General features: G+C 42.1%; 1 protein-coding gene across 1 annotated transcript in view; it reads right to left on the reverse strand.

Annotated features, from left to right (window-relative positions):
- Window positions 1-13,003, reverse strand: part of LOC103072730 (dual 3',5'-cyclic-AMP and -GMP phosphodiesterase 11A) — a 269,197-nt gene that overhangs the window by 17,688 nt on the left and 238,506 nt on the right. The window contains exon 17 of the mRNA XM_007451103.1: window positions 11,543-11,626. Coding sequence (XP_007451165.1) covers window positions 11,543-11,626 — 84 coding nt within the window. The remainder of the gene's footprint in view (window positions 1-11,542; window positions 11,627-13,003) is intronic.

The following is a 13,003-nucleotide window of genomic DNA, read 5'->3' on the forward strand; positions in this document are numbered from 1 at the left end:
CCACTTTTCTGCTCCTGGGACTACCTGGCTGCTGGCACCCTGAGTGCAAAGTAGGCGGGGTGTCCTGGGGTCCAGCCAGTCATTCCACAGACTTTTAATTTCCGCCATGAGTTCTCCCAATTAGCGCTCCGAGAGAAGAGCTCTCTGGTCTCCTGACTTGGCAGCCGTTGCAAAGGCCGTTTACCTGGCTGTGTGGATAGCGGGAGATTCCTGAGACCCTTTTTACCAACTTTCAACCTCTCCTCTTGTTTCCAGGCTCAAGCCTCAACCTCATTATTATGGAACGAATTATGACACACACCCTCCACCCAAAAAAAAAAAAAAAAAAAAAAAAAAGAGATATGCTGAATTCCTAACCCTTGTACCTGGGAACGTGACCTTATTTGGCAATAGGGTCTTTGCAAATGTTATAAAGTTAAGATGAAGTCATATTGCATTAGGGCGGGCCCTAAATCCAAAGGCTGGTCTGCTTATAAAAGAGGGCCATGTGAAGACACAGGAACACAGACACACAGGGCAGAATGTCATGTGAAGACAGAGTTGGAGATTGGAGGGATTCAGCTACATGCCAAGGAATGCCAAGGGCTCCTGGCAACCACCAGAAACCAGGAGAGAGGTGTGGAATGGATTCTCTTGCAGAGCCTCCAGAAAGAACCAGCTCTTCTGACACCTTGATTTCTGACTTCTAGTCTCCAGAACTGTGACAGAATAGATTTCTGTTGTTTTAAGCCACCCAGTTTCTTGTATTTTGCTAGGCAGCTGTAGGAAATTAATAGACCCCCTCTTGGCTGAACTTGGACCCTTAAAGTCCTGAACCTGTTCCTTCTGAAAGACAGATCAGCTCTCTTCCTGTTGAAGTCCCCTTCTGCAGACATCCTGGGACATAACTTCCTTTTCAGCCTCCAATATTTGAGGATATTTTATGCCCTCTCACATTCTGTTGTCCTTGAGAGTTTATATCTTTTTTTTTTAAAGAAATGCAACGTCATTATTTCTAATCACACTTAATAGCATTAAATAATCAATAAAATATTGAACAAAGGTACTCATTTTAGAATTATGTCACTTAGCAAAAACAACAACAACAAAACAACCAAAAAAAGTAGGCAATGACTGAAAAAATTATGACAAGTCACTGTTTGGAATACTAGGCTGCCGTTTCAAAGGACAATATGAAAATTATGTTAAGGATGTGGAAGCATGTTTTGAACTTTATCTTAAGTGGCCAAAGCAGAATACACTGGTGTACCTGGATGAAAATGTGTTTGCATGTGGACAACGGTATGAAGGGGCATCACGGGAAAAAGAGAATGTGAGTCCTTCCTTCTACCCACAGTCTGCTCTTGACGATTTAGGTGTGCTCTGAGGCCATGTATGTTTTCTCTCCCGTACTCCTCATTTCCTTCCCGGTCCTCAATCGCACGTTGTTAATACCCTTACTTACAAACTGTTCAAGGCATTGTAGGCTTTTTCTATCATGCTCCTTAAAATTCTTCCAGCCTCTTCCCATTTCCTAAGAAAGTTTATATCTTTAAAAAATTCCTATATTATTTTATGAATGGAATTCTCAGAAGGATGTGGAATAAATTATGGAGGTCAATCCACCATCTTTTATTGGCAACACTTTAAGGTGAAAGTGTTTGGTCAAGGACAATTTGACATAAAGTCTTTCTGAGATAGTATTTCTCTGGTAACCAGCTGAACAGAACCTACATTAGCCCATTTGGTGCTCTAGGAATTACTCTCCCTGGAATCTCTACTCAGATCCCTGTATCCTGCCCTCTGAAGAATTCAGAGTTTTACTTTGTAAATGGGAGGTTTAAAGAGGTAGAGCACTGCCAGACTAATGGAATGGCCTTTCACTTCCTCAGGGCAAGTGCAGTGGGAAAAAGCAGCAAAGTAAGGCTGAGAAGACTTGGCTTTGAAATTCTGGCTCTGCTGTGTATTAACTGCTTCACTCTGGTTAAGTCCATTAGCTTCTGTAGGTTTCAGTTTCCTCATTTATAAAACTTAGACTATTAGACATTATAGGATTCAGAATGAAGTATTTTCTTCCTTCACAGAGTTAGGGTAAAATTACATTGTGTATGTAAAAGTGCTTTGTAAACTTTAAAATTTAAGCCCTATCCAGTGGCCACTATAGTCAGTATTCAATAAATGTCTGCTTATTGAAAAAGTATGCATAAGGATACCTTTGTATTCTTATGGGCTTTAATACTGAACTTCTTTTCCAAAAACTCAGTCGGATAGAAGTCTTTAACTTCGTTTTAGACTCTGGCTACCAGACTCAACAGCTGGGCTGCCATGTTCATTGTACATGAGGTTGAGAGCCTGGCTCCCTCTGAGCACATCTGCTCGCTAAAGATGGGGCAATGTGCCTTGAGTGATTTATTTAATATTTTTACGTCTGCGGCTCTGATAACGAAATATAAGAATAGTGAGAGCTGAGGATCCAGATATTGCCTCCTTGAATTCTCTTAGGAGACATTTTGAATAATACAGAGGATTCTGTTTGGCAATAGCGTAATAAGAATGCTTTATGTTTATCTCATGCCTCACTTCCCAGCAGCAAAAACAATGCTGACCCTTCAAATGAACTTTAAATTGCAGAGATTTTGGAGAGGCACTTAGAATGCAAAAAACATAGAAGAGGACTTGATTCATTTCCTAGTGAAAAATGCAAGTTTTCTTATCTTTCTCCCTCTTTCCCGCCCTACTTCACTCCCTTCATTCCTCCCTTCTTCCTTCCCTCCCTTCCTTTCTTCCTTCTTTTCTTTTTCTTCTTTAGAGAGTCACAGAAGAGAGGGCCATGAAGAAGACGTAAATCCACGTTTAAAATACGCTTTCTTGAGGAACTGGAAAGTAACAAGTAAAGTCGACATTCCAGGCCTTGTATGGACGTGCAGTTAAGTGATTTTTAGCTTTGTGATTGCAAAGCATAAACACTTTTTAAAAGAGTTATTTATGTTGGTCAGCTGGATAGGAAGAAGTAGATCTTATCTTAAATTCTACCCTCAAAAGCCTTATTAGGGGACTTCCCTGGTGGCGCAGTGGTTAAGAATCTGCCTGCCAATGCAGGGGACATGGGTTCGAGCCCTGGTCCGGGAAGATCCCACATGCCGTGGAGCAACTAAGCCTGTGCGCCACAACTACTGAGTCTGTGCACTAGAGCCCGTGAGCCACAACTACTGAAGCCCATGTGCTACAACTCCTGAGCCCCCGTGATGCATCTACTGAAGCCTCTGTGCCTAGAGCCTGTGCTCCACAACAAGAGAAGCCACCGCAAAGAGAAGCCAGCACAGCACAACGAAAGAGTAGACCCGGCTCGCCACAACTAGAGAAAGCCCATGCGCAGCAATGAAGACCCAACGCACTACCCCGCCCCCAAAAAAGCCTTATTAGGGAGTATATTGTAACTTTTTTTTACCTGATTCCAGCGTTTTAATATAGATTCATGATGGCAGTTTTGAGCTCATAAAATGCATATGAATAGAAATTAAGTCCTACTGTATAAAGAACAGGTTTTTAAAGCTGCGTGAAATAAATCAAAGTCCATTTTATTTACAAGAAAATGTATACAGAGCTGGTTGCTTTATCAAGTCAAAGTCATTTTTTGGAGGTGGAAAACTTTCTCCAAATCAAACAGCCTGGCATGTCAGGTATTCAGGAAGAACTCTGAGATGTAGCCAAGGGTGTGAAATGCCTTCACCAGCCACATACCATGCTTGATGCAGGAAGCGACATGAACTTTAATGTTCTTCTCTTAATGAGCCCTCTGGGCTATTCAGCACTTCACCCTACAGAGCACATTGTTATTTCGTGTTTGTATTGATAACTGTTAGGCACTGAAGGATCTGAAAAGTCTTCTAAGTCAAAGGACAATTATATTTTAATCATGATAATTTAGTGTTTTATATAATATATATTTCTTGAAATCTGTGTATATGTGCTAGCTCTCCCTATCAACTTGAATGTTAAAATAATGAGGAGACTATATTTTCTGCCAATGCTGGAAAAAAGAAAATTTCATGTACTTCCTAGTTGAAAAAGTCAAAGCCCTGAAAAATTCATGGCTATAAACTGGTCTTTTAATGCTAGAATTAAGGACCAATTCAACCATGATGAGAACTAAACCACTTTCTAAGAAGATATCATAGGCCATATACTTCAGATTATGGGCAGGAATATAACAGTGCACACTCTGGTGAAAGGTTTTATATATTTACAGATGATAATTTAAAATGACATTATAACCCTACATCGTACATTCCACTGCTTATTAATTCTGTGTCCTGTGTCTCATCATTCACTCTTCTGTTTCTTCACTCATTTATTCAACAAACAGCAGTTTGAATATACTTAGGCACCATTCTGGGTACCAAGAATATGATGGTCCCAAGAAACTAGTCTAACAGGGAACAAAGACAGAAAAGACAGACAGAAAGATGACCACAACACAGAGTGTTGCGTGTGGTTATGAAAAGATAGGTAGAGTGGAAATGCTGAGGAGGAGTAAAGGTTTTACAGAGGAGGTGACAGTTTGAGCTGCCCTCTTCCAGGCAGAAAGAGGAGGGAGGGAGGTATAAGCAAAGGCAAAATGGACAAAAGGGTTCGTGAGTCCTGTGCTTTGGGGCAAATGGTCCGTGGGTAACAGGAGATGAGGCCAAGAGGCAGGGGGCCTCAGAATGAGAGGGTTAACCCCAGGAATCTGGAAGGTATCTTATAGATTGTGGTAGTAACCTGAGGTTTTTAAGCAGGAGGATACCATGATCTGATATTTTTTAAAAAGGAGGATCATTTTGGCAAAAGTTTGGAAGACAGGGTATAAACTACATAAAACTGACACTTTTGAATGTTTATATTTCTCTTCCATTTGTACTTGACTAATAGTACATAGAAAATTTTGAACAGGTTTTCCTATCAGCACTCAGATTTGGGTATAGCATATGTAACAAGGACAATAATTTGAAAATATTAAACCAATGTATTTTCATTCTACTTGAATCGTGATGCCCGTGGCTTCCCACCCATTAGCTCAGTAGGCTTTCCTCCCCCAGGCAAGCGGTGGTTCCCAGCTAGAAACAGCGAACTATCATCACCTAGCTTTCAGAGACAATAACTCTCAATGCCAGCTTCGCGTGGTGAGAAAAGGGATTTCTAAATTTCAGAACTCTATCTCTTAGGAACCGAGCCTGGCTAGGTCAAATCATCAAGTCTGAGTACAAAGTTCTGGAGTGGGGAGCACAGAGGAGACTATATAAGGAGAGTTCCCCATTAAACTAGGAAAAGGAAATTCAAAACACCACTCTGGGTGTTAGAGAAAGGGGAGGAGGAGGGAGAGAGAAAAGGAGAGAAAGAGGGAGGAGAGAGACAAAGGGAGTGAGGGGGGGAGAATGGGATCAGAAGTGAGTGTCCTGGCTCTGTGTTCCCTGGGGGTCAAACCCTGGGGGTGAGGGCAAGGCTTGTCTCTTGAATCTCAGAGCCTAATTCAGGAAAATGACAGAAGTTTCCTAGAACGAGTTGGCACTACCCAGGTGGCATATTAGAAAGAACCGAGGAAGCTCTTGTGTGGACAGCAGGGTGAAGAGAAAGTAGCTGGGGGTTCATGCGTGCCCGCAGGCTGAGCAATGGCAGAGAACCAGCTGAGCAGGAAGCTGGTGGCGGCTTGCCATGGTCTGCATGGACCAGGGTCTGCAGCAGCCAGAGCCAGTGGTCAGGCCCTCCACGAAGTGCTCACTGCTCCCACCCCACAGTCACAGAGGGCCAGCTCGGCATCACGCCCTAAGCCTTGACCCCAGAGGCTGCAGGTGCACTCGGTCCCTCTCCCCCCAGACGCAGAACCCTTACAAAGACAGGTGAGCTCTCCTGGCACCTGAATGTCAGCTGGGGAGAAGAAATGGTTCTGACTGGGAACAATTCACATTTTAGTCTTCCCAAGGACTTGTTTTAACCGGAAGGAATTGAGATACTTTAATTGTCAAGTTTAAGTACCAGTCCCTGAACACGGCCCCTTCACCCCGCCCATCACCAGGAAAAGGTGGAGCCAGATAAATATAAATTATAGAGAATATAGGAAGTTATTTTCTTCCCTCCCTCCCTCCCTTCCTTCCTTCCTTCCTTCTTCCCTCCCTCCCTCCCTCCCTTTCTTTCTTTCTTCTTAAGTTTTTCGAGTTATATATGATGTCATTCCATATATGTCCCCCATTTGTAGGGCAAATAAGAAATCAGCCTCAACTATTTCTTTCTCTCATTCACAGGAATACTAAAAGTCGTACAGAAAACATTTACAGGAAACTGATTTGGGTGGTGTCCTACTTTTTTTTTAAGTATGGGATGAAATTGTTTCCCTCTCTAACCACATTCCATTCCTTGTAGGTTTTTAAGAGGAGATGATGTTATATTCTAACCAGTCACTCTGTAGCTCACTACTTTTTCTTTTTTGAAAAAAACTGAACACAAGGCATGAGCCATCTGGGGAACACTGAGTTGTTTCTGAAGTACTTTTATTGGTATCCAGAAAAATTGTCTTGGAGTAGCACCTTACTTCCTCTTTTCCAGTTTATCAATTCTAACTCCCAGTTTCTACAACTTCAACTATATTTTATTTTATTTTATTTTTTGCGGTAGGTGGGCCTCTCACTGCTGTGGCCTCTCCCGTTGAGAAGCACAGGCTCCGGATGCGCAGGCTCAGCGGCCATGGCTCACGGGCCCAGCCGCTCTGCGGCATGTGGGATCCTCCCGGACCGGGGCACGAACCCGTGTCCCCTGCATTGGCAGGCGGACTCTCAACCACTGCGCCACCAGGGAAGCCCCTCAACTATATTTTAAAGATTTTTTTTCCTCCCTTCTTTTCAGAGAGCATATTTTAAAAATCTTTTTAAGTCTTAATTGAATTTGTTCTTCTGTTTTATGTTTTGGTTTTTTGGCCGCAAGGCATGTGGGATCTTAGCTCCCCGACCAGGGATCAAACCCACACCCCCTGCATTGGAAGGCGAAGTCTTAACCACTGGACCGCTGGGCAAGTCCCCAGAGAGCATACTAATAACTGCATCAGGTAGAATGCATTTTCCAAAACAACCATTACAGCTGAAGGCAGAAAAAAAGTCAAAAATCACTGTTATCATAACTTCAGAAGCCCTGCCTGTTGCAGAAACCCCATGACATTTTTATAAAGAGACAACACTCTTGCCGAACTCTTCTTTTAATGGAGAGAGAGAATTATTCCAGCTAGATCCTGTCCAAGTCAAGCCGTTTTCATTATCTGTCAAACACTCCAAAATCAAGAGCCAGTTTGAGATGAGCTGAAAATCTGATTATGTTCATAATAAAAATTAAATCCCTCAATCCTTAACAAACAGAAGATTTATAATGATTTACAGTGTATCATTGAAATTCTAGATGCACTGAGGTTTGAGTTGAGAATGAAAATAAAGGGCAAAAACTTTGCCCACTATCGCAAAGAGAGGCTCAGTGTGACGCTGCCACATCAGGTTTCCTGTTTATCCCTCAGGCTGGTGCAGCAGAGACTTCAAAGTTTGATGGTGCCTGGGTTTTTTTGTTTTTTTGTTTTTTCTTCGTTCTTTCTTTTTGTTTTTTATTCCTCCAAAGATGTTGAGCAGCAGGCTAATGGATCCCCAGCGGGGTGCAAAGACAGCAGAAAGCACAGGAATTAGATGTCAATGTATTCCTCAGAGATACCCTACTAAGACAGAGCTAACTAACTAGGGTTTTAGTCTTCTCTTGGGGGAACACGCTTTGATGGTTCCCTGCCCACTCTTGGCTTCCTATATGTTTCCTGATTAAACTGCTGTCACAGATAAATCATGACTTCTGCCTATCAGGACAATTTTCTATTTTTTTTTTTTAAGGAAAAGTTTGGAATCATAAGCTTAAAAAGATGAGCAAGTTCTGGAGAATTTTATACTCACGTATAAACATATGTATATAAGCATGTCACATCTCCCTATTATAGAATCATCCATGGGTCTGGGACTGTTCTCTGCATGTTCTTTTCCTACCCATTACTTTATTAGATATATCTATATATTTTCTGCCAGTCACTTTCAGTCAATTGCTAGATTGCTTAGGAAACTTATTGAATAGATTTCGGGGGTTTGGGGGGTTCTCCTTGTTTTTCCTCAACACAGGCACGGATTGGAAATTGAAGTTGTCCCAGAGGTAAGAGTTTTTATTTTAAGTGTAAGGGGCATCCAAAATGTACCGGTGTACTTTTTGTGGGTTCCCACCTATAAAGAGCCCTTCAGGCACCAGAGAGTATTGATAATCTACCCTTTGCTTGGAGGAGAGATAAAACTCAGCAAACTGGAGCGAAAGTGGAAAGAGCTTGATCTACTTTGACCAAGCACAACCCTCTCAAAACCATGAAGTGAAACCGATTTACCCAGTGAAAGTCAAAGAAGTCAAAAAGCTGCACTGAAACCATATCTGCATCTACTGCCCGGCTGCCCCTCTGCCCTCGCCTCCACAAGCCCCATCCTGTCCCAGGCTGTGCCCAGAAGCCTCAGGCACACAGTGCCTTTGTGTGGCCTCTGCCTTTGCTGGACCGCATCTCTCCACACTGCTTCTCCTGCAAGGGGGGTCCTCATCGTGATGTACGTATCATTTTGCTTCAGGCTCTACATGAGGCTTCTTGCCACCCAAACCTGCCCCACCTTGGGGTCAGCAGGGCCCTGGCCATTACAAGGACATCTATTGGTCCCATAGCTACTGTTCTGTATCCTTTTGCCCTCTGCCCAGACTGACTCAGCAAAGCCACGTTGGATTCTTCTGTTCCGTAATGCAGACTATGTCATCTCTCACAGTCTGGGATTCATGCCATCTGCATAATTTCCCGTTTGCCTCTATCCTCTCAGACTCCTTATCACTGCACTTTCACATTAAAAACCCCAAACTGACCTCTCAGCAACAACCTGAGTTCCTGCAGACATTCTGACATTTGACCAGTGTCATAGCAGGGACCTTCCTTGCTTCGTGAGTCATTTCCTCAAGATTTTGTGTCTTCGCACTCATGGTGATTCCTGCCCACTGAGGGATTCCATTACCTTTCTGGAGCATCAACAGTTAATGTGAGATTAAATAATCTCACATTAACTCTCACAGTTAAATAATAAAAAACACCCAACTGCTTGAGATGGGACAAAATGAGGACTCTCAAGGGGCATACTTAAAGTCACTCTGCAAGGTTTCAGTCTGAGGGCTTTTTGAAATGTTGGTTTCAAAATTATATATATTATATAGATATATAAATTATAAAGCATTATAAAGAATTTATAAATGAAATCCATGAGATTAATAAGTGATGATAAGGAATTTTTAAAAAGAGCATGATTTTCATGCTTTGTTCACTGAGAAGATCCAGCAGCAGGTATGAATATGAACTTTTATAAACAGCTCCTTCCGCATTCCTCTTTAAATGCCATGACTTTCCCCAGTTAAATAAGAAAAGACTGTGGGACGGTATCCAGCAGAGGTGAAGTGAGGCAGTAGAAAGGCCATTACATCAAAACCAAGGCCACAGATGAGTAGGACAAAGCGAATTTGGTGGGAGTGTCACTTAAGCTTTCTATATGTCAATTTCCTGTGGATAAAAATAGCAGGTGTATCTAACATCACAGATAGGAAGTAAAGTAAAACAGATGTGAAAAATCAGGAATGATAATATGATGGGTTAATATTACTCCTTAAATTCTGGAAGCTGCTATTTTCATTTGAAATTCAAGTAACTTCCTTTTAACCTGAAGATTTCAAAGTATTTAATGGGAAGTATAAAAGTAAGCCCAAATGATTGTGAACCAGTAATGAAACAAATTAACATGGAAAAGCACACGAGAGTCCTTTCCAGCATTTACTGTAACTAATCACATAGGAAGGGTGTGTGGAGTTGGGTTCATTCCAAAGTAGCTTTCCAGACTAATACCAAAAATTTATCAGCCCCACAAATACATGTCTTCATCCTCCTAAGCTTTACCCACAGTAAAAGGAATTTATTAATTTCAAGAATTCATCTCATTTATGGCCTAAGTGTGCACAGCAAAATGAATAATGTTAAAAAATAATTCAACATGGGTGGTCAAGGTCAATTTAGCAAAGCAAGGTATACCTGACACAACAGCGATGGGCCTTACACATGGGGACCCAGCTTATTCAGAGACACCAGAGGAGCGAGGGTGGGAGACACAGATGGGAGAAAAGAGAGTTGAGGATCCTCTTATAATATTGTAGACATCATTCTTGATTTTTCATCCAAACTTTCATTATTAAATAAAAGAGCATTATGTCCCATGTATAACTAAAATAATCTATTCTAGATTCTTTTAAAGCTTTACTTGTCTGATTTTATGCTGTCATGTATTTAATGGATAATATAATACAAATAAGAACTTACTTTGGTTGCTTATAGTCATTAAAAATTACATTTCCATCAAGACAGTATTCTAGGTTTTTTTATTTTTTACTTTTATTTTTTTTAGAGTAATGTGACAGGGCTCAGCAGTCCCTAAAAGTGCTGAAAGTGAAGTGGTAGATAAGCCTGAAACTTAATGGTTGTGAGGTCCTTAAAAAACAATACTGTGTTTTTAATGGAGTTAGACAGAGTGAGAAATGAAGCCGTTTTGCTTTCCCTGCATGTGTTTCTCACTTTGAAGTTAAAACAGCAGCTCAGTCTGATTGAGGTAGGTAGGGGGTAAAGAACTGGCCAGGTTTTACACATGAAAGCAAATACTTAGAAGCAGAATTAAAAGCCAATGCACACTAAACTGTGAGTGTTAACCCATGTCAGCCCTAATTCTACTCAAAAAGTGGTGTGTGAACATTCAAAGCTGATGACACTAGTCTCCTTGCCAGGAGCAGGGTCCCAAACTCACGCAGCAGGGCTGGAAACAGGGAGTACGCCTTGCTCAGGGTTCAGTGGTTGCCGCTTGTCATGCATCTCAGGCAGAGGCGTAAGATGGAAGGGGCTTTTCAAAACCCTGTGGCCCAGACCATGGGGTCAGAGCAGAAAACCATGTTTCATGGAACTCTCATGTCTAACATGATATTAATAAAAGTAAAAGAAAAACATAAAAAAACTGAATGAGATTTCTATGGTCAAATGTTTGAGAAATTCAGAATTAATCAAGGTTAAACGTGTTTCTTTTCCAAAGGACTTCTCCGAGCCTTCAGTATTTTAATGTGCAGGAGAGGTTCCCTAATTATTGGGCCTGAGAGCTTTTTCTGAAAAGTTATGGGTGGATACTTATGTCCCATGGGGCACAGTTTGGGAAATACTGAGATAAAATATTACTATCCTTGGTTTATAGATGAGGGAGTTGAGGCCCAAGGAGAACTCGGGTCTCCGGCCTCCGAGTACCAAATCTTCCCAGGGGACCGATCAGAAATCTGAGAATAGATAAGCTGCAACCTTTTTAGGCAACACACATACCCTGGAAGGGTGTCCTAAAACTAAAACTTCTGAAAGTGCGGTATACACACTCTTCTTTCCTGGCTCAGTCAGGACACACAGACCCTCCGAAGTCATGATTACCTGATACAAAGGCATACAGATGCTATCGATCCACTCCAATTGCAACCGAGGCAGCTCATCCTTCCGGTTCCGATCAAAAATAGCCTAGAATGGGGGAGGAGAACCTTGCTTTATTACACTGGAGTCTTTCATAGGCGCTTTTGTCAAACACTTTGTCACAATGATCCGATTCTTACCAACTGCACACTTCACAGACGACAATCGATCTTTACACGTACTTTCTTTTCCTTTATCTATGATGAGAAATGAAGTATTTTCACCTCTTTTTATGAGATTTGTAAATGAATTTATTTGAACTTTATAGCATGCAACTCCTTGGGGCCAAAACCTGTCTTCAGTTATAGGTAACTGCCACTAAATCAAGTCATCAGGTCACTGGGAATTGGGCACAAGTCAAAGGAAGGGGAGATTTTTTTTTTTGCTACAAAAATAGTGCAGGCTTTTATTTTTATAGCGAGAGAGGGTGGGATAGATTGGAAAAGATCCTTAAAAGCAATTTCATTTTAAATAGAAATTATTTGTATTAATTTTTCAGGGTGGGGACAATTTTGTGTTTCTCAATAAGGTCCTGTCGTGAATAAATTCCTAAATTTTTATCTATCACTGGATGGATGATGGGGGCAGGTACCCATTCTCTCCTCATTCCCAGCCTTTAAACGTTATGATATTATAATGTTTAGAAAACTTAGAGAAAAAGAAGTGACATATTCCGTTGGGCAGACACAAAAAGAAAGACAATCAGTTGGAATTGGATGGCTGAGATAGAGTCCTCGGACAAACACTGCCTGTTCTACGCCAGTGAGACTGTCCCTCCCTTTATTCCTAAGGAGTAAGGCCAGGGTCTAAGAAGCAACCCTGCCCTGCCTATGGTCTTACAGTAGGTTTCACCTTTTTTCTAAATAAAATGTGGCATCCACATCATTTTGGCGTTCACATAGGTTGTGAGGGCAGATTCATGACATCTCCTTGGTTCAGATATGTTGAGAAATCCTGTATCCTTCAGACTTAGGAACGAGGGTGGGAGTGGGTGGGGCCCAAATCACTAGCCGCTGAGGTCACAGAAGATAGAAGGGCGCCGCTGAGGTCACAGAAGATAGAAGGGCGCCGCTGAGGAAAATACCTCCAAATTAGGGAGGAGGTCACCGTCTCCTACGGGCTCTGTTCATCCTTGATTGTAATGTGAAATGTAAATATCAGGAAGGAGGACTAGGCATTTGGAGAAGACTCTGAAATATGCTGGAGGAAGGGCTGGTTCTTGTGAACTGCATGAATCTTGGTCCAAAATGTTCCTTTAAAAAATATTACTCTGGGCTTCCCTGGTGGCGCAGTGGTTGAGAGTCCGCCTGCCGATCCAAGGGACACGGGTTCGTGCCCCGGTCCGGGAAGATCCCCCATGCCGCGGAGTGGCTGGGCCCGTGAGCCATGGCCGCTGAGCCTGCGCGTCCGGAGCCTGTGCTCCGC

The sequence above is a fragment of the Lipotes vexillifer genome, unplaced genomic scaffold (assembly GCF_000442215.2).
Source record: "Lipotes vexillifer unplaced genomic scaffold, Lipotes_vexillifer_v1.1 scaffold645, whole genome shotgun sequence".
NCBI classification, from domain to species: domain Eukaryota; kingdom Metazoa; phylum Chordata; class Mammalia; order Artiodactyla; family Lipotidae; genus Lipotes; species Lipotes vexillifer.